The 23,990-nt window shown below is 36.4% G+C and overlaps 3 protein-coding genes across 3 annotated transcripts in view; 2 read left to right on the forward strand and 1 right to left on the reverse strand.

Annotated features, from left to right (window-relative positions):
- Positions 1-654: 654 nt before the first annotated feature.
- Positions 655-4,970, reverse strand: klhl31 (kelch-like family member 31). Its single transcript, XM_073872796.1, has 3 exons — positions 4,815-4,970; positions 2,627-3,826; positions 655-2,530 (listed from the first exon to the last, which is right to left on the reverse strand). The coding sequence occupies exons 2-3, from the start codon at positions 3,796-3,798 to the stop codon at positions 1,795-1,797; spliced, it is 1,908 nt and encodes a 635-aa protein (XP_073728897.1). The 5' UTR covers positions 3,799-3,826; positions 4,815-4,970; the 3' UTR covers positions 655-1,794.
- A 635-nt stretch (positions 4,971-5,605) lies between these two features.
- eloal (elongin A, like) lies at positions 5,606-14,885 on the forward strand. The gene is given in 12 exon segments (XM_055169796.2): positions 5,606-6,031; positions 8,305-8,361; positions 8,444-8,556; positions 8,662-8,731; positions 8,733-9,287; positions 9,755-9,857; positions 9,937-10,098; positions 10,187-10,284; positions 10,632-10,812; positions 12,784-12,907; positions 13,087-13,187; positions 14,585-14,885. Coding segments are annotated over 12 exon segments (1,698 nt in total). The 5' UTR covers positions 5,606-5,959; the 3' UTR covers positions 14,647-14,885.
- Positions 14,886-20,930: 6,045 nt separating this feature from the next.
- Positions 20,931-23,990, forward strand: part of lrrc1 (leucine rich repeat containing 1) — a 50,756-nt gene continuing 47,696 nt past the window's right edge. The window contains exon 1 of the mRNA XM_055169895.2: positions 20,931-21,458. Coding sequence (XP_055025870.1) covers positions 21,300-21,458 — 159 coding nt within the window. The 5' untranslated portion in view covers positions 20,931-21,299. The remainder of the gene's footprint in view (positions 21,459-23,990) is intronic.

Below are 23,990 nucleotides of genomic sequence, written 5' to 3' on the forward strand. Positions count from 1 at the left end.
AATGACAACTGTCACGACCAACATTTTCATGAAGGTTTTCTATAGTTTACAAGTTGGTAGTGGCATCAACAGAGCTCATTGTTTAAATGGTTGAGATGTCTTGTCTGTTATTTTATTATAAACTAAAATAAACTTAAAATGCAAGCTATGAAACAAATTATTATTAATTATCAAGATCTCCTCTTTTTATACAAACAGAATGCTGGAAAAACAAAGCTTCATGTTTCAAAATGTTCATGTCAATATAGAAAAAATTCTTACACAAATGATTAGTTTACCAGACCGTCGGGGCAGCAATTATTTGCATCATTTACAGGCCATTAAGGATAAAAACTGCCAAAATGCCTTAACAAATATTCTTTGTAACTGATAATAAATCGGTCATAAATTCTTACCTTCGGTTAACGGTTAACTGGTCAATATAAACATCCCTTTCCCATTACATTTAAGCTTAACATTTCATGAAATTGGTTATTATTAAGATAATCTTGTGTCATCTGATATGATTTGGTCAGCAGATAGACTTTATTTCAGAAGACAAAAAGAAATAAACGTATAAGTTATATTTAGGCTCAGTAATAGACATGTTTTATATACAAACACATTACAGTTCTACATATGTTCAAAACTTAAGACAAATGTCAACAACAGCAGTATTTCTTAAGAATCTTTAATAAATATGCAGAGCTTTCAAAACATGTTTGTGTTATTGTAAATACAATCAGTTCATTGATCGTATTATCTTATATACTGTAATCTAAAAATCAGTAGTGTGTGCAGTTGTCAAATAAAAAAAAAGTTTTTCCCAGAACATTTAAAATCATGAACTGTCAGGAAAAGTGTGACAGTTCAGGCCCAACTTTTTACTACTTTCACAGTTACTTATTCAGTTAGTAAAACATGCCATCACTGTCATTCAATGTCCCATTCTGCTTTCCTCACAACATCACCCACCAACATCATACATTTTGTATCTTTACAGTGTAAACGGACACATTACAAGAACAGTGTAGGTTTCTTAAGCGTCAAAATACTAATGTGTTGGTTTTTAACACTACTAAACAGACTATACTTTAGTTTTACAGTACCATATCTACTCCTGGTAGGTAGGATAAAGTAAAAAACCCTGCCTTTCTCAAGCAATGTTTTTCATGTTTTATTGTATTATACTATGACTGTGTGAACCACAAGCAGGTACAGTACATTGCAGAAAGGATGGCACCACTGGAAAATAATGTTGCGAGTACAACTATTTTTAAGCTATTTTATTTATTTATTGTTAAAACATTTGGACAGTTTGCAGTGTTGTAACTGCCTCAGTTTTCATTCAATGCATTAGCATGATATTGAAGGATTTTATTAAACATTTTGTATTTTAAAACAATTGGCCCCACTCGGAATTTTTTTTCCAAAGAAAGGTAAGATATTGACTTCACGGATATATGTTGGATGTTTAGATTTTTTTGTACCACCTGTCAATTACAAATGTACCTCCAAAATAATTTTTTCTGACTTTAACTTTTTCCACAACCTGTGAACCATCTTTCATGAAGTCCATATTTTCTTTACTTTAATTACTTTACTTCTGTCTTTACTTTGACAAAGTTTAATTTTAGTTTAAACAAAATGATTTATATAAATATTTATAATTTTTCAATTTATACATGGCTCATTATGGTAAATTTTCTGGTTTTGTCATGTACTAATCTTTTGACAAAAATTAAGTTGCACTTTTTTGCTAATTTTACAATTGGCAACTGATCTACTTTTTTTCTACTCTTCTTATCTCAATGCTTATATACTAACTGGAGCTGATGATACAGAGCTGGCCCTCGACCCCCGTGTTTTGCGTGTGGGGACGGTGACAACACAACATGAAATACCAACTGTTGCTTCAGGCAATTCATCATCCTCAGTCCATTCATTAATGTCGGGGTTAAACACCTGAATACATTTCTTATACTTTTTCTCAATCTCATTCCACCCGCCCAGGAGGTAAATCTTGTTATTCAAGGTGGCAGCACCTGCAGTGCTGACCCCTGTGAGCAAGGGGGCGACATAGCTCCATTGGCCAGAGTGAGGGTTGTAGCATTCAACTGGCAAGACGTCTACCCTCTCGCCCCGTCCGCCCAGTTGGCTGCCACCGAGAACGTAGGCACGATCGCCGACGGTCACCGAACAATGCCATCCTCTTGGGGTGCTTAGGCTGTTCTTATCTTGCCAGCTGTCAGTGGATGGATCATAAGAACATACGGCACGCGAGTAGGCATTGTTAATGTAACCACCAGTCACCAAGATCTTGCCATCAATAACTGTGCTGCCATGGCAACATCTAGGGACTTCCATTGCTGCTTTCATTTGCCACTGGTTGGAGGAGGGAACGTAGCACTCGACCGATGCCTGGCAGCCTTCGGAATTTCGTCCACCCACAGCAAACAGGAGACCATTGAAGGTGTTAAGGCTGAAATGTGTGCGCTTTTGAATCATGTTAGCCAGGTGGATCCATGTGTTGAATCTGGGATCATATCTAATGAGACAAAAATAGCCGTTAGTGAGCCATCGCTTTGTAGGCTTTCATGTCAATAGATGCTTGAGAAAGAATATTGTAAAGAAATGACCTTATCTGCAGAAATTGCTCACGGCATGTTTGGCTTGGTTCCTGGCATCGTTCTGGTCTTCACCACCAGCCACATAAAGGAAGCCATCCAAAACAGCCACACACTGGTTGAAGCTCTTGGCGGGCATCTCAGTCAGTTTATTCCAGACGTTGTCTTCATCTCTGTAGAGAACATCCTTGCTGAGAGATTTTTCTGTTAGGGCAGGTCGTCCACCCACTGTAAGCAGCACTCTGAGGCCTCCACGGACCTTGGTTCTTCTGGACTGCAGGATGTTCTGCTGATATGGCAACAGATGGTAATTCATGGCATCGACCAACAGACGGTGGCACTCTGCATCTTGCATCATCCTGGGAACGTTCTGTACGTGATTAACAAGGTCCTGAGGTGTGATGATTCCAAAACGAATGCTGGACAGCAGGTCGGGAGAATACTTGAGCCTCTTCTCATCAAAGTCTAACCACTTAACTGCAATCTGGAAAGCTGTGAGCTCTGAAGGTAACTGAAGCGAGTCGTCCGTAAGGAATTCACTAATCTGCTCGTAGGTGAGCTTCAGGAACTGTTCCATCTCTGAGAACTCAATGAAGTTCTCCCGCATGAACTTCTGAGCCGCTTCTTTCGTCTCCTTCAGGCCGTAGGTGTCGGCAATGTTCACGACATACATGCAGTTCTCCACACTAATCTCCCGCATTAAGAAATCGCTGCACATCTTCACCAGAGTATGGATCTGCAGCAGCATGGCCGCCGAGATCGTGCTGCCAATCGTGTACAAAGACAGCGTCAGTTTTCCTGAATAGGCATATGTGATGACTGTAGCCAAACCAACCGGAGACAAATCGTTGAGCTCGATCTTCTTCAGGGATGGATCCTTCTTGAGCATGTTTAGGATGTATTCACTGCAGGATGCCATCACAACCTTGTGAACGTCAAAGGCTTTGGACTTAGTTGCTACGGTCAGATCACAGAGGAAGCTTTCTTGCCTCATGTTGCCAAGACCCTCCAGCATGTTAGGTGCATAAACGGGGTCGGTTACCTCTGTTGAAATGCAACTAAAGCCATTTCCGCCTTCTAGAAGAGTGTTTAGGCCGTTGATTTTGTTGGAAGGACTGTCCTCTACCATTATTGTCATCTCATTGATATCAGCTTTGTTTTTCTTAGCGGCCTTGTTCTTTTTGGGTGCCATGACTGTAGAAATGGGTCACAGCCAAGACCTAAAAGGAACATAATCAGACGAGTGATTTTTTTTTTTTAAACATACAGGTACTAATTATCAGACTGAGCCAGTTGTCTTCAGTCTGCAGACCGGGCTCATATTTCAAAACCATGTGCAGTGTTCCTTAACTATTAAGAGACATTCTAATAAAGAAGCAAAAACCAAGTAAACCAAAAGTCCGCTTTAAAGTGTAAAGCATCATACTAATGCTGTTTGTTTACCCAGATTAACTTAGAGAGGTCATTGCAGCATATCACCCTAGCATTCCTCCCTATGCATCTGTCACAGTTTATCACATCTACGGCCAAGAATAGAAACGGAGTGCAGCACTGCTCCTTTTATAGATTTCATGTCATTTAAACTCATCTGTCCTTACAATACTTTTTATTTTATTTGTAAATGTAATTATTATTTTGTGCCGTAAAGACTCCTGATAGTATTATTGTATGGTGTACAGTGTGTATGAATCACTTTAATGTCTTTGAATAAACTTTTAAACTTCAAATAAAAGGTACAATTTCATATTTATTAAAATAATGCAAATATCTATTATGCAAAGAAGACAGTTATTCAAATTAAATACAAATTATTAATGAATTCCTAATTAAAATCTAAATACAAACCGGGGTTGGGACAGCTCGGAAAATGCAAATGTCTGTAATGCAAATGAATGTCTATAAGCTCTGGAAAAGCACTCTAAGATAAGAGTTTTTGTAAAATAAAATAAGGTTTTTGTACCATAATAACCTTCAGGTCTTCACAACGTTTCTCTACAAGAAACAAAAACATCATGTCTACAGGTTCTTTATAAAAACCATGACCAATACCATGGTCTGAAGAAATGTTTAATGTAATGCTTAAAAATGTATACGTATCCCAAGAACCCTATACAGCCATTAATGATGTGCTATACTTTGTCGAACTTTAGCAGATATTACAGAGAACAACGCAACGACTTTTGCATAAAAACAAACTAATAAACTTACCGATGACGAGGTGAAATTGGTGCAGGAGAAGGACAGACTTGCACCTCCAAGTCGGTGTGCAGGAGAGAGATACGCTACCACAGAGGTCGGAATAGAGAGCAAGATAACTCCTCCTCTCCTGCGATTGCGCAAAATTGCTTGAGTATTTAGTGCCCCGTTATTTCAACAAGAGGTCATAAATAAAGAACGCTATACGTGTAATACTGGTTTGATATATTGAATCTACCATGCCTGTTTTACAAGAAAATAATGTAAGGATGATTTCATATACATCCAGATGGTACGCAACAATAGGCGCAGATTTTGTTGCGGACAGATAGGCTACGCGTTTACAATCGTTTAATTCAGTTTAATGCACTGGACGTCAGTGAGATGCGACTTTGTATTTACCAGCGATTAGGCTACACATTTTTTGTCAAGCAGCATTACCGTATGTATTTATTACAATATTTATTTATTACTACAATATGTGTTTATAAAATATATGCGGCCAACGTTACTTATTAGTGGAATCTTTACTTGTTCACTTTCTATGCATCTATTACAAACTTCTCTCAAAATCACATGTAAAGAAGTTTTATTATTGAGAATAATAAAATAACTTTGTACTTTGGAATTATTTTGTTTTGTTTGGATTAGTCAAATATAAACAATAAGCTACGAAAACAGGAAAATAATCTTGTTTTTTATATTCAATTAGGTACTTCACCTTAATATTTCGTTTATTTGGTTGTTAATGGCATTTTTATTGTTATTTCTACCCGTGGCGCAAAGACGTGCGTCTGACGCAGGGCGTGACGTAACACACACAACAGCTAGGCAAACCCAATTTAAAAACGCTAAATGTGATTAACCTTAGCGTTAAAATATTACATATTTCATCGTGCAAGAGATATCATACTTTATCATTGTTTGATCTGACTCTCTTCTAATGGTCAGTGTTCAGATGTTTCCCACGCCTTCCAGTAACTTAGGCCTGTTATCAAATAATTTGTGTGCTTCCGAATAACGATAACAACGATAACAAACAAGAAGCTGGGGACCACATCCACCTCAATTCTATCGTCTCCGCCCATATAAAGGTGACGAAAATATATGGAGACACTTCAACGCGTGCATGTTAAGCGGGTTTGTGAGGAGGTGAGATGGCTGCAGCTGATGTGAAAAAAGTTTTGCAGTTAAAGCATCAGCTGAAAGATTCCTGTGAAGGACACACGGTAGGACGTTCCTCAGTTGCTGTGCAAATAACAACAAAAATGGTTTGCTAAAACGATACAAACAGTATTTGAAAATAAAACCCCAGTGTTTAGTTATCACATGTCACAAGGAAAGCTTATTATACTCATAAATGTTTTTGGGGTAATGCAACCAAAACTTACATTACCTTAAAACTAGTTTATTATTTTAGTTGTTATAATGATTAAGTGAACACAGGACAACCAAACTGGCAAGCTACTATATAATAAGAATGCCAGGTTGGGAAGAGTTTCATGTAAAAGACAAATGCTCTTAATATAACGGGCTATTTATTCACAGGTTACCTCAACCTCATATATTGTGACACTGGTGGTCAAAATGTTATCACAAAATGGTCAATGTATGTTAGAAAACCTTCTTTCTTGAGTGGTAACAGTCAAAATGTTAAAAAGCTCTTTTTTAGCCAAGGCAAAACTAAAGTATTTGCTTATACAAATTGACTTGGAAAAAAACGATGCTGAGAAACATTCTCCTATTTGGAACTGGAGGTTGATTCAAAATAAAGTGCTTCTGGAATTCAAGCAAAATTGCTTCGTCAGTCTCAGTCTTAGTTGTGTGTTTTAAGAGTGCTTTGAGCGTAAGGATTTAATTTCTCTTTGGGTTCTAGTTAGTCTTTTTTGAAAGATGTACGGTCTGCTGTTTTTTGAAATGTAGTACCTTTACAGAAATTGTAACTTTGTAAAATGAGAAAATAATGTTAAAGTCTGAATGGAGATGGTGGGGTGTCAGCAGCTGTTGACAGGAAAGGAGGAGGTGATGGGGGGTGGGCACTTAAGAGGCACTCTTTCTAAAAATAACATTGCAGTTGTCTTATGTTGGCTGTCTGTTAATTTAGGCCAAGAAGTGAAGGGGCAATGTGTTGGTTAAGAGTTGTTGGATAATTAATTTACCAGACGGCTTGTAGGGGACTGGTGGCGTATCGTATCATTTGATGTGGCTCTACAATGTGTAAAAATCCCCATTGGCAAATCTGATATTTCACAATGAGGTGGGTGTGATTGCCTTGCTCATTTATAGTAACCTGCAAATGGCATGGCTGAGGTTTTCCCATATATAGCGCCTGTCCTCAGTTCTTGCTCAGCAAATCCCAATTTTAAAGGAGCCACATCTTTGTTGTTTTTTAAAACGTTTATAGAATTTTTCTTTGCTTTGTAAACAGATTAGTTCAATGTTGATTTATCAGTACTAGGACAATGCTATTAAACTGAAAAATAAACTATGTACCAAAGAATTATTTTGGATGAATCTGGTTTGAACCTTAAAGGGCCGCTAACCTAGGTGTTTTCAGCAATATTAAAATATTATAGTCTCTGGTATCCCCAGAATTTCAGCTTTAAATACACCACAGATCTTTCATTATACGATGTTGAACATGGCTATTTGTGGTTGCAATGAAAAGCATGCTGTTTCTTTAAATGCAAAGAAAGCTTCTGTTCCTCTCCCCGTATGCAAAGTAGGGGGAAGAGCGCTAACACCTGTTCTTTGGACTACATCAAAACGTGTCTCTGGCATGTGTCTTAAACTACGCGCTCATAAGGTTTAGTCTGTGAGTGGTCATGGGTGGGACATAATCAATATGACATCACATTGATAGGAAATCTCCAACAGCCTGTTTTGTTTGACTGTTGCGGTTTAAAGCAACACTATGTAGTTTTTTACCTTTAAATAATGTCTCTAAAATTATTTCAGTGATAGAACTGGACAAATTGTACTGTTGCTGCAACCTGAGCAGCCTCCTAGCTGCTTCAAGCACACTCTGAAAGTGGCGGTGGAGGGTAGAGCACACAGCCTACAAAAAAATTGTCATTATTAAAATTATCAATATTTAATTTGTCATTAAATATTTGAGAACTGGATAAGTCTGGATAAATCTTCAGCTCTATCTAATAAATAAAATCTGACATTTTGTTGTTCATGTCATTTAGATTTTTTTCTGTTTCTTTTTTAATGTTATGCAGTGTTTCACTTTTGACTAAGATTTAACAAGATAATAATATAAAATGATGTATTTGTGTTAAGAACATTCAGTGATCAACTCTAATTTTAATATTAAAATCTTGCAGATTTTCCAGAATTTCCAAAGCTAATGAATGCTTATGGTAGAACATATTTAACCCCTTCGGACCTGATTTTCAGGTGTTTAATCAGTGTGTCTTATTTTGATCGGTTGATCAGCATTTTTATTGGTTTGAACCACAATAAATGTTTGTTTTTTTTCTCGTTCCATTTTTAGGTGCTGAAAATCTTAAAGAAACTTCAAGACCTGGACATAACACTGGATATTCTGGCTGTAAGACTCAATTTTCCTCACTTGTGAGTGCTTTAATATAGCTTTAATGTGTAACGTAATATTTCGCCTTTAATCTTTGTAGGAAACTGGAATTGGCAAACTGGTTAACTCCTTTCGAAAACATGATCAGGCAGGAAAGGTGGCAAAAATGTTAGTAAATCGATGGAAAGCACTTGTCCCAAAAGACTCTATAAGGTATAATCTGAGTCTAAATAATTGTTTTGACTTAAATATTGTATATGTTTATTATTATTTTTTTTAATGTGGCTCACTTTAAGTCTCCCATTTGTTTCATTCAAGTGGAGAACAGCCCAACAAAGAAGTTGAAGAAAGGCGTAGCAGTCATCTTTCAGAGAGTACCAATTCTAGAAAAAAAACCAAAAAGTGACAGTAGCCCCAAAAAGAAAACATCCCAAAACATTGACCTTGAAAGTGAAATGAAATCCAGCAAATCTGAAGCCTCTTTGAATGGTGTTAAAAAGGATAGGGCGAAAAAAGATTCCCAAACCTCCCAGTCTCACAGCCATGGGAAGGAAAAGGCTATTAGTACTGACCATTTGAAGTGTGAAAAGACTGAGAAGGTTTCTAGTATAACAAGGAAACAACGAAATCCAACACTTGCACGAGTAAAGGCTTTAAAATCAGCTGCAGTGCAAAGTGAAAAAAGTGCAGATGCATGCAAGAAAGATACAATAAAGAAGACTAAAGAGAAAATAAAAGTGATTGGAGAAAAGGACTGCTTTGAGACACCATCCATGTCCTTTGAAGCTTACTTGAGCTATGATTATGAGCCTCCGAAACGCAAAAAATCCTTCAGTGCTGTCAAGAATCCAAAACGACGTAAAACTGCCCAGAAAGAGAACTCGCGAGTGCACAAATCCTGCACGAAGACACCTGAAGTTGTATCTGAAGACCCACTAACAATGGTAACAAATCAGTCAAGTACTGTGCTATTGTTTTTGCATTTCAATGAAAGTTGTGTAATTTGCTCCACTGTCATTTTATTTCCAAACCTGTATGACTTTGATTGGAACACAAGGAAGATTTCTAAAGATTGCCCTGCTGGTTGCTCTTTTCTGTGTAATGAAAGTGAATGGGGGCTTGACTTAAAAACGCTATTGTTCTTTTGTCCGCATCTTAAACCATGTGAAAAATTGTTATTCGGATAAAATATTGCCTTTTCTGTTTGATGTCTTTTGCCCAGTATGCATTTAAAACCCAAAGACAACTGACTTCAAACCTAATGCAGTGCATCTCCCGGTGCTATTTTAATTTGGGAAGATTAGTCATATAACTAAATGGTAAAGTGCGGTCAGAAGGACAGTCTTCAAAAATGACCTCTTAGTGTTGCATGGATGGAATGGATTTGTTTTTTTGTTAATTTTTTTCCTAGGCTCCTGAGCACTCATTGACCGACTTGCTTAATGTTCCTCTACCTACCATTTTTCCAGAATGTGAGGACATTTCACAGTATCAGTACTTTGGTGAAAGGAAAGGTGAGTTCACAGTTACTGGGCTTTGTCACATCCATTCAGAGATTTGGATACTCTTCTCTCTGACGCTTCTTGTGTTTAGCCGAGACAAAGGTCATGGATGTTGGTGAAGAGGACCCAATTTTCATTGGCCAGAGGCTTAAGAATAAGATGCAAGTGTACTCGGGCAATAAGATCACATACCTGCCTGCCATGATGACACTGTACCAGCAATGCATTCGTGCACTGCAGAACAACATTGATTGTACGCTGCCCGACATCATGAATCTTTTTCTCTAATTGGATGAGGTCAGGTTGGTTGGTCTTAAAGGTTGATGTTGACTGTCTCGCAGCTCTCTATGAGATTGGGGGAGTGCCTTTCGAAATCTTGGAGCCAGTACTTGAGCGTTGCACACCTGAGCAGCTTCTACGGATCGAGGAGTATAATCCAGTAAGAGGCTAATATTTGTTTTTCGTAGCCATAATGATAGAAGCAAATGGATTTTGATCTTTAAATTTTGATCTATTATGGCAAAATGTAATAAGTCTCACGTGTGCCCAGAAAAGTTTTAGCTCAAAATACTCCACAGGTATCAAAACAGCATGTCTAATGAGACTGCTTTGGTTTAATGGGGATTGAAAAAGCAGTGGGTTGGTTTTTATTGGATGCTAGCACACATTTATGTCCAAACACCTTGTGAAAGTGGATTTGGCATAGTAGGTTACCTTTTATAGGGTTTTACTAGTTGATGTGGACTGCCTTTCTGTGACATCGCAATTCTTACGTGGTGTACACAGGTGTACATAGGGGCGACAGACCACCTGTGGGAGAGACACTGCCTGAGAGATTTTAGGAACGCACAGCTGGAGGAGTATGAATCTTGGAGAGAGATGTATCTGCGCATGTCTGAGGAGAGGGAGAGAAAACTAAAGCGACTGACAAAGAGCATTGTATCTGCTCACTCTGGGAAACCCAAAGGTATTTGTTTTCGAGGTCAGATACATGTGCAGAGTTGAGCATAAGCGAGGACTGGAAGGACGCTGAGTGACTCTGTGGTGCTTTCAAAACATTGCTCTGTTTTTTTTTAGCTTAACTTATCTGCTACTGGTTTAACTAAGAGCGCAAGACAAACTGATAAAATTATTTCCAAAAATCTTCAAATGAATGGAATATCTCATGTTTACTTATTCTTCTGTGACACTTAAGTCAAAACCAGAAAATAGAAATGGCTAGTTTCAAGTCCTATTCAAAATACTGTAAGATATCAATTCTTTATAAATGTGGCAAGTGGCTCAGCTTTGTTACTAACTTCCCTGAAGGTCTTTTATCCTGATTTGTTTTGCATTTACGTTAAGGTATTTGGCAGACGCTTCGAAGATGATTTACAGTGCATTTGTGCTACTTTTTTATCAGAAGGCATATCCCTGTGAATCGAATTTATGACTTGCCGGTCGGTGCTTTACCAGTTGAGCTACATGACCACTGCACGGTTTAGCTCAGTATTTTCATATTAATCCATGTTTCTCATGCATTTATGTTAGCACAAAATTCAACAATATATAAATGGTAGGTTACTTAAGCTCTGAATTGTTTACCGCTGATGTGTGTGGCAACTTTATGTAAGAAAATTTTTACAATCTAGATGAATATATTAGATGGATATTGACTGGCCATTGGGAGGTAATTATGAAAGTTTAATCTCTTTAATCTTTAAGTGTTTTCCTCAGCAGTGGGAACAGTTGCTTAGTGGCAGGCTAACTTTATAGCTGAAATACGGTTGGCCTTTGTAGTAACATGGCTCTGACCATCTGTCTATCTAGGCTATGAATAGATTTTAAGCACAACTGTGACTTTCGGGTTAACACCCTGGGTGTTAAAACTTTTTGCACATGCATTAATCTAATTCTCTTCTGTTTTTATATCCTACTGCATGATGACATGTCTGCAAAAGATCCCATCTGTAATCTTTAAATGATCTTAATATTTAGACTAAGGGTTGACATGTTTCAGAAGATGTGCTTCACCTATATTTGCAGGGTTTAATTCAATTCAGATATTGGGTTAAATATTGGCTAATTTTTAGTTTGAAATCAAATTTAATTGGCCTTGCAGGTTCCCATGGGTCCTTGAAATCCTTGAAAGTTTGTGAATCTGGGGGAAAAAATTTCAAGGCCCTGGGAAGTTTTTGAAAATATGCATACATATATACAGGTCATTGAAAGTGCTTGATTCTATTTTATGCATGAAGTTTTCTGGAAAAAATCCATATAATTCCCTCTGTAATGTAGGATAATATCATAAAAATTCTAGACGTGCTAAACTGTTCGCTTTAAATGCTTATATCTTCTTTATGCGAATGTTGATTCATACCAAAATGCTTTTTTGCATAGTTGTGTTTGACAAATGAAAACGTCTCTGGTTACGTATGTAACTGTTGTTCCCTTAGAAGGGAACGAGACACTGCGTCTCCTTTGCCGTACTTCCTGCGTCTCTGTAACGCCATCTTTGGCAATATTTCAGATAGCGATATACTTCCTGGCTCCGGCGTCTCCCTGTCTTTGTCATTAAGCCTCACCATTGGTTGAATTTGATATACACATTCAGACACACTTACCCCTAGAGGCGTCCCCAAAGTGTCACTGCAGTGACGCAGCGAGTTCCCTCGAAAGGGAACTGTAACAATGTATCTTAAAAGGTAACACTATGTAAGCTTGCTTTCACTTGAAATGTGTCCCCACATTTAGTCCTTGAATTTGAGGGTAGTCCTTGAAAGGTCATTGAATTTGAAGTTAACTCAGTCAATTTCCCCTGCTGATGTTAGTGGGTCAATGTTACGACAGCTTTAACCTCACTGTTACACTTTGTGCATGTGTCTTTACGGCCCTTTTGGTAATTTGTCAAAGTGTGCTTTACTCGCTTACTGTTTTTATGCCACCTCCATGCTTGCAGGAAGACAGGTGAAAATGGCCTTCATTCATTCAGCTGCTAAGCCACCTAGAAATATAAGGATCCAACAGGAGATTCATGGCACAGCTGGCCCCGTGACAGTACCTCGCCCAACAGACAAACCCAGGTCAGTTTGCAGCAAACTTGAGCTGGAAGGTCTGCACTAAACTGACTGTATGTACTTTTTTGTGACTCTTATGTCCTTAAAATAACAGTTTGGTACAAGTTATTGTAATGTTGCTTTTGGGAAAGTGTTGCCCTTAAAGGAATTTTAGCCAAAGTATTCCTATACTCTTATCCACACAGTACTGTGAAACCCCATGAGAGCCATGGAAGATCCAACTTCAGTGAGTCTTCAAAACCCTCCAACAGCTCTGGACAAACACATGACCCACGAAAGATGAAGCGTGAGTTGTAAAGTCATGTCACTGGATCTATGTTTTTGCTAAACGGTCTGTCCAAATTGCTATACTGCATAATAGCACTGAGTGTTCCATTATTGACCTCTAGTGGTTCATCTGGTTTGATACCTTTAACACTTTATCAATAATAATCAACACTCAAACCTCTGGACACTCTCAGAAAATAAGGTACAAAAATTGTCACTGGGGGGCAGAACCTTTTCAAAAAGAACACTTTTGTTCCCAAAAGGTACATGCTGGTACTTCAAAGGAACATACTGTATCTTTACCTAAACGGTACATATTAGGTCCTTTTTAAAAAGTACTTTCCCTGTGACAAAATCTACAACTTTTGTACCATTTTATTCCTGATCCTAGGCTAGATCCTGTTACAGCCTGTTTTTATTATTTTAAATGTTGCTTTTTTGGTCACATCTTAAGGGGGCCATGGCACAAGACTTTTTTAAGATGTCAAATAAATCTTTGGTGTCCGCAGAGTATGAATGTGAAGTTTTAGCTCAAAATACCATATAAATAATTTGTTATAGCATGTTAAAATTGTCACTTTGTAGGTGTGTGCAAAATGTGCTGTTTTGGGTGTGTCCTTTAAAATGCAAATAAGCGGATGAAGTGCAAACACTGATCACAATGATGGTGGTTTGTTGCAATTGAAACTCGGTTGTGCTGTGAATAATTTTTTTCTCTTTCTCTCTGCACTAAATGTCAGTACCATGGTTGGATAGTGCAGATTAAGGGGTGGTATTATTATAATAAGAGCTTCTAATGACATCATAAGAAGAGCCAAATTTCAACGTCCTATTTTGTTCACATGCTTGCACAGAATGGTTTACCGAAACTAAGTTACTGGGTTGATCTGGTTGAGAGAAGCAATGGGGACCCAATCATAGCACTTGAACATGAAAAAAGTCAGATTTTCATGCCATGGCCCCTTTAATTTTTTCAACCGTAATTGGTTGGCATTGGGATCATTTATTATGATAGTATGTTCATGTTTTTAATTTGTAAACATCATCTTCTGGATAGGAACACTTAAAAATAAAGGTTCATATTTGCAAGGTTTAGAACAAGAACCATTTTTGCTTTCCCAAAGAAAGTTTCAAACTTTCATAAGAGACATTTTCATAGTCCACTTGAAAGAACCGAAAGGTTTTGTGGAAGTTAAAGGTTCTGTGTGGAACCATAAATTCCAACAAATAAACTTTCATGAACTTTCATTAATATGTAAGAGTGAAGAAAAAACGAATCAATGCTGTGTAGTTCGTGAAAACTATTCTTCCACCTACAAGTATTTATTTTATATAGCAATAGATTTCATTTTTTATTTTTTCTATAGCTTTCAACACTCTCTTATTGTATTTTCCATGTGATTTGTGTCTTTTTAGGAGTTGCACCCATGATGGCGAAGTCCCTCAAAGCCTTTAAAAAGCAGATTAGTCGGAGATAAATGTTGTAAATAAAATGGTACATTATCTAATATGTTCACCAACGGTTTGAGATTTTGTTTTGCCCCATTGTCTTCATAATTCCTGTAAGCATTCCTGATAAATTACAAAATGTTATGTTAAATTAATTTTTGTATAAACAACAATGCACTTCGAAATCAAATAGTCTCTTTTATTGATCTTGCATATCATGACCGATACTGTTCTGAATTCTGAAATTAAAATCACTTTAACCATAAAATGTCTTCTGTTGCTTGTAGTAATCGTCTCTGTTATTGAACTATAATTATTAGGGTTTGTCTCCATCTAGTGTTTGAGGATAGCAGTGCAAACTGAATTTTAAGTTGTTACTGTTGTGGTTCTTAACTGCTTATTTAAATGTCTAATCTGAAAAACACAACAACAACAACAACAAAATAATGCAACTTGCCATACAACTGTACATAGTTTGGATTACAAAAAAGTGTCTTTATTGCTCATTTTGGAGCCTGCATGTCCAGTTGTGCTGTTTTTTGGCAAATCTGTTTGAAACGACACAAGTTTCAGTAAATAATTTTTAATATAAGCAATATAATCTTTGATCTAGTTATGTGGATCTAACATTTTGGCGTAGCTAGTGTTTAAATTTATATAATCTTTAATGATATAGTTCACCCTAAAATGAAAAATCTGTCATCATTTACTCACTCTCATGTTGTTACAAACCTTTAAAAAATGTCTTTGTTCTGATGAACATAAAGGAAGATATTTTGAGTTATGTTTGTAACCAAACCGTTCATGAGCCCCATTCACTTCCATAGTATTTTTTTCCTTATATAAATAAATATATAAAAGATTCCTTATATCTTTTTCTTTGTGTTCATCGGAACAAAGACACTTTTACAGGTTTGTAACAACATGAGAGTAAATGAACTATCCCTTTAAGAACTGGAGATTAACAAGGTGTGAACATTGTATTGCTCTCCCATCACATTATGTAAACTGATTTTATAATAGTGAACTATATAGATGCAGATGTCATATTATATCTTATATTATATTTTATATTAATGTAGCCTACTCATCTTTGATGTTCGCTCCGCATATTCTGAATGAATTTGACAAGGCACTAAAAAGCAGACTAAAAGACAGGGCCAAAGCCTGCCGTCGATTCAAATTGACTAAAATTGATTTCTTAAAATCTTTTTGCCACAAGGGCAACGGAAGATTTTTTTAAATATAAAGGTAAGTCAGTCAGTGTGTTTTCTTAGAAAAATTTGTACATAATATTTTCAGATTTTCCTCATTTCATGTCATTGATGTAGCCATGTTGTCAACATTTTGACTTTGTCTTATTTGTAATGTTTTGTTGTTGTTGTTGTTTGTTTCGTATTAGATCTGATGTAAAACATGGGATTTGCGATGTCTTAAAATACTAAAAACATCAGATGATAAAAATAAACATTACAACTGGTCTACATAGGCCTTTCTTAATCTACACCTAATATTTTACTTTTTACAATACTTTTTTGCCTTATCTGTTTCTCTTAATATTTTAACAGATAGTTTGGAAAAAAGGCTTTTAATTAAAATTCCCTAGTTATATACAACCTTATTTGGTCGTTTAAAAATTTGTAATTAGGATAACTTGTAAAAAGTTGATTACATTTTGAGGATTTTATTGTATTTGTTATTAACACATGCACTAGAAATCACTTTATAATCCATGTTTTATGACTTATCATTTTTTTAATAATTATTTTTATTGGATTTTCACTGTAATACAAAGAGAACAAGACATCTCACAAAAGAAGCAAAAAACAAAACAACACAGCTCAGATTATTAAATAAAACATGAATATATATATATATGTATATGTATGTATGTATGTATATGTGTATGTATGTTATGTTCAAAATAATAGTAGTGCCACATCAGTAACCTGATAATCCATTGTTATTTGTAGTAGTAATATTTCTGCATTGGAAATGATTTACGTAGCGTAGAAAAACAATAGAGCCATTTGTAATGATATCCACACTAATTCTTCTGAGTTATGGACGCATTTATTGAAAGTGGTGTGATCAAAATAATAGCATTGTGAAGTTTAATTAGAAAATGTGTTAATTATGTGAACAAACAGCTCCTTTTTGTAATTTATTAAGAAAGAGGGGAAGAAAATGTTTTCCCCGTTGTTATAAAATATATCTGTTGCTGATTTCTAAGTGGACCATTCCAAACATTGCTCAGAGGGACAACAAAATTTGATTTAAAAGTTGATTTCAGAGGGGAAAACGTATAAAGAAATGCAGCAAAGTTTAGGATTCTCAGCCAAAATTATCTCACATGCTATAAAATGGCAACAAAAACCCAAAGCACATATAAGAAAACACGGTTAATACAGATTGAATAATAGTCAGGAATGCAAAGATTCAGCCATTCATCACCTCTAGACAGATCAAATATGATCTAAAATGATCTCTAAGTAGTGTGATTGTCTGATTGAAGCTAAGCTGTTTGCAAGAAGCCCCCGTAAAACACCATTGTTTAAATAAAGACGTGCAGAATCACATCAACTGACCCAAAGAAAAATGACGTTACATTTTGGGGCCTGATGAGAGTAAAATTGTTCTTTTCAGGTCAAGTGGTTATCAACAGAACCTCAGGTGACTGCCGGGTACTGAATTTAAGGCACAGTACACTGTAAAGACAGTTAAACATGTGGTGCAAAAATCATGGCATTGGGATGTTTTTCATACTACCGTGTTGGGCTTATTTATCGTATACAAGGGAACATGGATCAATTTAAATACATCAGAATACTTGAAAAGATTATGTTGCAATTTGCAGAAGAGGAAATGCCTCTAAAGTGGGTGTTTCAACAAGACAACAACCCCAAACACACAAGCAAGAGGACAAAATCTTGGTTCCAGACAAAAAGGATTGAGGTTATGGAGTGGCCAGCTCAATTCTCTGATCTCTACCCAACTTGTGGGGTGACATTTTTTCTGACACAAAACCTACAAATTGAAACGAACTGTGGATCCTGGGTTGAAATATCTGGTTCTAGGTGCCAGAAGTTGGTTGACTTGATTTGACATCGATGTGTAGCAGTTATCAACAAAAATGGTTACGCAACTAAATATTAGTAATTCAATAGTTTAAAGTGAAGTTAAATCTTAAGAAATGTTTTCAGTTTTAAGTCTAGTCTACAAAGAAAAATGTTGACACTGCTATTTTTTGAACTGCTTAATATTCATTTTCTTTGCCTTCCTTTAAAAAACAAGACAGACTTGTAAACTGTGTTAATGCTTTGATTCGGAATTGAATGTGTAATGTTTTCAATACATATGAAATAAGAAAATAAGTATTTTACCCGTTAATTAATACTTTGAAAAATATGCAAAATGCTGTTCCAAATTATTTTGCAGAATGCACTTTAACCAAATAAATAATGATATAATGGATTAAAATGATCCAAAAACATATATCTGTCAAATGTGCTGCATGGACACAAAACAAAAAACAATGTAAAATAAATAATGTATTTACACAAGTTACATAATAATATATGAGCATATCTTTGACATGACTTTAACTCTTCCATTCATTAAACTTGTAAGTTAAGTAGGTTTTGTCTTGATTTTTACTAGAAGAAGTTAGTATTGCATCCCAGAGTTGATGTTTTGAATTATAGTGCTGTCCACCTCACAGATTTATCTTTCATATAATGATGCTCCAATGGCTCTTAATAGATCAAAGGATGATGGTGGTCACACCTTGATTTCTTTCTTATTTTATGCGTATATGAATTAAAATAATCAGTGATGCTTTTTGCAGCATGGGATGGTGGTTTATTAAGTACATTTATTTCAGAAGACACGATTCCTTTAACCCTTGTTCATCCTTGAGGACATTTTTTGCTTTTTCAGTTTTGTTTTTTGATAACTTTGCCTGCGTTAATGCTAACTGCATACAATTTTCCACAGGTGTGTATTTTTATTGGAAATTTAATATTTCACCTTCATTTCCTTTGAAAAATCTATTTTCTACTAGGTACACAAAATACTTCCTCTCAGGACCTTTTGGACAAAAATGTCCCCATTGAAACACATTAAAACTGCGATTTTTAATCCCGGTGCCATTCAACTATAAAATTATGCAATCTTTGTTAACAGGCTTTCATTCTGTTGGCAAGGCTTCAAAGTTTAAATTTTTACTATTTTTTACCAGATGGTGCCATTTTTTTAGGTTTGGCATATAAAGCAAATTATCGCTTTATTGTTGTTTTCTGCTGTTTTCGGCTTATGCATATTATAGAGCCAATTAGATATTATAAAGCTATAATTGTGTGGGTGTGTTGGTATGGATGTCAGAGTGTGGTTTGTATGTGTGTACTGAAAGTGTGTGTGTGTGTGTGTGTGTGTGTGTGTGTGTGTGTACCTGGTAATTATCACGTTGTGGTGACCAGTTGTCCCCACAAAAATAGGAATACCAGTATTTTTGTGACGACGTGGGGACATTTTGAGGTCCCCATGAGAAAACAGAATGATGTTTCTTGAAAATGTAGAAGTGTGTGTGTGTGAACAGTTTGAATGAAAAAAAAAATATTGTACTGGAATTCACAAGACTACAACCGCTGCAAAGAAACAACAGTAGCATTGTGTAAACAAACCAGCATTTAAAGGGTTAAAATTCTGAAAATTAATGAATGTTTGGTCATTGTGATTAGAGCTGATGCTGGTAAAAAATGGCATCAGTGAAAGTGGAAAAAAATATTAATCTATAATATTTTTATGACACTTTTTGACATGGACATTTTTGTCCTTTATGGACCTGAGATGTAACTTTTTTTTTAAATCTGATACTGCATAAAAATATGAATGCATAAAAATTTATGTTGTTGTTAATCATTGACATATCCAAGGCTGTAATAATCAAAGAAAAAAATCTGCTTAGCATTTAGTAAATTGAAAAGAATTAGAAATTTTCTTTTTTTCGTAAAAAAACAGCCGTGGCATTATGTAAACAAACCAGCATTTAAAGGGTTTAAATTCTGAAAATGAATGAATGTTTGGTCATTGTGATTAGAGCTGATGCTGGTTAAAAAAATGGCATCAGTGAAAGTGGAAACAAATATAAATCTATAATATTTTTATGACACTTTTTGGACATGGACATTTTTGTCCTCTATGAACCTATGTGTAACTTTTTTTAATTGATGCACAAGGGTTAATATCCCATTGTGAAAAACCATCTTTTAGGAACTTTTTAGAACATATTTTCTAGATGTCTTTTTGACCACCTGTACTGTGAATCACTCATGAATCTTATAAAAGTTCAATGATTTTTGTTTGGGTCCAAATATAAATTGTTATAGGAAACAATTAGCTTTCTTTAAGATAATGCACACTTTTCTGTCTTTAAAATGTCTTTTTGTTTGTTTGTCTGTTTTTTGATGTTATACATGATGCTCCGGAGCAAAAATGATCTTATGCCATTTATCATCAATCCAATTAAGTAAAACATTTTTTTCTGGCAGCAAAGGAAAGAATATTATACAATTTCTTATTTAATTAAACATTTATTATCAATGAGACTTGGTAAAAATCCAGCTGCATATTAAAAACCTTTTCATCTTTTCCATTTCCTCCATCACCAAAAACCAATACCTTTGCAGTTTGTTACAGGACCACAGACAATGTGTTAAAGTTTTAAACACTATGCGATAGAGAGGAAGTAAATATGCATGCGGTTTGGAGAAATATAAAGTGATTATATTTTGTGTATAAAGTGTATATTTTCTAAGCATAAGACCAAATGTCATCCAATGTTTCATCATCAAAATCAATAGCTAACTCTTCCTTCTATTTAGTTTTAGTAATATGTGTATCAGTAGAAGAAATGAAACACATAGCACCATAAAATCTACTCAAAGACTATGACCCATCATTTATAAACGTCCCAGCATCCTGAGCACTTTTTGTATTTTACGTTAATAGAGTCAGTATCACAAATCGGATTGCATTAACTCGTCATTTACATTATAACGATTCGTGTATACGTTAATTACAGTCATTTATTTTTACGTTTAAATGAAAAAATCATGATTTTTAAGTGTGCTGTCAAATTTTGGATCCAGCTGTAGTCAGACACATGTTGTAGACAGGATTGGTGAAATATAATAAACTTGTTGAATGCCACAAAAAGGACAGCAAGGTGTGTGTTTGGGGAAGTGCGTGCTATATTGTTTACGCGCTGGGAGGGAGGGCTGATCGAAAAGGGGCGGGCCGTTGGGAATCGTGACGTCAAAATGGAATGAGGGAGTGAATGTTCCGGGTCAGAAACTGGACTAAGAGGAAATAAACTCCGGGATAAGAGAAAACACGAAATAAACAAACGCAAACAGACATGTAAACGCTAACGAGATAAAGATACGGGAGATTTCTTAACCAAGATGTCGCAAGAAATGTGAAAACAAGGAAAAGAAAATTCCCAGGATCAAAGCGCGACGTTTTTATTCCATGTTTCTGCTCGCGACACGTCTGCGTTTGAAATTGATAAATTGTATCTGGCGCTTCGGCTGTCGCCACTACCCGTTTCCCACGCGTGTTTGTTTTCGCTTGGATTGCCGTGGTAACTTTTCCAGCAGCAGGGATTTATCCTCGTCCCGTGATGTTTCACTGTATCCCCCTGTGGCGGTGCAACCGTCACGTTGAGTCGGTCGATAAGCGGCACTGCTCGCTGCTCTACGTCCCGGAAGAGATTTATCGTTACCGAGCGAGTCTGGAGGAGCTGTTGCTGGACGCTAACCAACTCCGGGATCTGCCCAAGGTAAGAGTACGCCAGCCCGCAATGGGACCATTGTTGCTATTACAGACTCTTTACAAAGGGATGAATGAGACGCATTCATGGACCGCATTTCAAAAGCTAGTGAGCTCCCTATAACCTACAACAGCTTTTAGACATCCTATGCATTTTCAGGGTCAGTTTGAGGTCTGTTGTAGTTTTGGGTGTCACGGGCATTTTCAGGGTCAGTTTGGAGTACTGTGGACACTGAACGTAAGTACCCACAACACCCTGAACTGAAGCGACACTGAAAGTACCCACAACACCAGTGTCAGCTGCAGTTTTGCGTGTTGTGGGTACTTTCAGTGTCAGCTGCAGTTTTGGGTGTTGTGGGTACTTTCAGTGTCAGCTGCAGTTTTGGGTGTTGTGGGTACTTTCAGTGTCACTGCAGTTTTGGGTGTTGGGGAAACTTTCAGTGTCGCTTCAGTTCAGGGTGTTTGGGTACTTTCAGTGTCAGCTGCAGTTTTGGGTATTGTCAGTACTTTCAGTGTCACTGCACTTTGGGGTGTTGTGGGTACTTACTTTCAGTGTCAGCTGCAGTTTTTGGTGTTGTGGGAACTTTCAGTGTCAGCTGCAGTTTTGTGTGTTGTGGTATACTTTCAGTGTCGCTGCAGTTCGGGGTGTCGTGGGTACTTTCTTTCAGTGTCAGCTGCAGGTTTGGGGTGTTGTGGGTCCTTACTTTCAGTTTCAGCTGCCATTTTGGGGTGTTGTAGGTACTTTCAGTTTCACTGCAGATCGGGGTGTCATGGGTACTTACTTTCAGTGTCAGCTGCAGGTTTGGGGTATTGTCAGTACTTTGAGTGTCAGCTGCAGTCTTGTGTGTTGTGGGTACTTTTAGTGTCAGCTAGGGGTGGACGATATGGCCAAAATTTTTATCGCCGGTATACTTCTAAATTCCTGTCGATACGGTATAAATCCGATAACAGTGTGAATGTTTTAAAAAAAGCATTGGGATAAACTGCAAAGAATGCCCAAAACGAATGTCTGTACATACAAACTTCTAAACAAATGAATTTACCAAGTCTATGATGCCTCCTCCTATAAAACTAGTATATAATATTTACAAAAATAAAAATGGTATAAATAAATTTTCATTTTTTATTTGTATTTTGCTTTCATACTAAATTAAATGTAAACTCACTGTCAAATAATCAGACTTTAGGGCTCACCTTTAATATTAATAAGGTTCAGTCAGTGATAAATTCTGTAATGCCGGGGTCTCAAACTAATGGATCATTTTAATAACAAATTCTTCAGTCACAGTATAAACTTTCATTGTTCCATAATTTTGATCAATTTACTATTATAGTAATATGTGGAAAAATATTATTAAATAGCCTTATAATATTGACCCTAAAACTTTTGAATGGTAGTAGGCTATTTAATGATACATAACATAGTTGGACAGAAACATTTATATCAAAGCTCTATTTGTAATTGCATAGCAAGCAACATAATCATATATTAGATACTAGCATACTACAACATATACTCATAACGAGACCAATAGCTGCCTACATACTTTTATCTATTGCTATTGGGAGGGCGGGGCACAACCTAGCACTTTTTGGTTTTGGCTCAATCATTCAAAAAATATTTGGGTTTGATTAATTATATTTTTACACAAGCAACACACACATCTCTGCTACAAATATCATAAGAAATTTTCCGGTTCCAGTTCTGCCTAACGATTCCCGGTTCCGATTCTGGTTCCATATAATAAAAAACAATGCACAATACTTCAACAATTCTATTTGTGTTTATTAATCACTGTCAAAATATTTTAAATGTAAAGTGAATTAATATTTTCAGTCACTATATCATTTATTTCTGTTGAAGTAGTCCTCGTAAGATCCTACCTGGTGAAGTGGACATGTTAGGAGTAGTTCTCAGACATATTGAGATTTATATATGCTGAAGCAAGTGTTTTGTTATATATCCTGCAAAGGCTTCTGTACAAGTATGTGCATGCGTGCATTGACTCATACATATATTTTGAAATATAAAAATGTAAACGAGAATCAGATACGTTTAAAAAAAACATGGGTGTTCATATGCGCAAATTCTTTTCCGTAGGTGGCTGCTCGTCACAACCTTTTGGGGGTTATAATAATGTCTGCACAGCGCTGAAAACGCGTTCTGATGCTGTACTGGTAGTGCAAATTGATACATTTTGCAACCTTGACCAAGAGAGAACATCTTACCCATTCCGTCCCAAAGCCAGCGGTAGGAATTGGCGATATCTTATTGTCTGCGATATACAGACAAAATTTATCCTTGCGGTGAAAATCTGTCGCCTCGCGATAACAACGATAAATCTACTTGATGAGGTAGTTTGTGCGTGCCCAATTCACTGTTCACGTGCGGAGTGAAAACAAACATTGCGGAAGGTGGACGTGAGGAGTTGCTTGTTATTACCATGAATTTACCAGAGAATGCATTTACCAGTAAATACAAAAACGTGCCGTTCACACATGCAGTGACGTTCCGTCTTTTTACCAGTAAGACGTCATTCAC

The sequence above is a fragment of the Misgurnus anguillicaudatus genome, chromosome 11 (genome assembly GCF_027580225.2).
Source record: "Misgurnus anguillicaudatus chromosome 11, ASM2758022v2, whole genome shotgun sequence".
Lineage (NCBI taxonomy): Eukaryota > Metazoa > Chordata > Actinopteri > Cypriniformes > Cobitidae > Misgurnus > Misgurnus anguillicaudatus.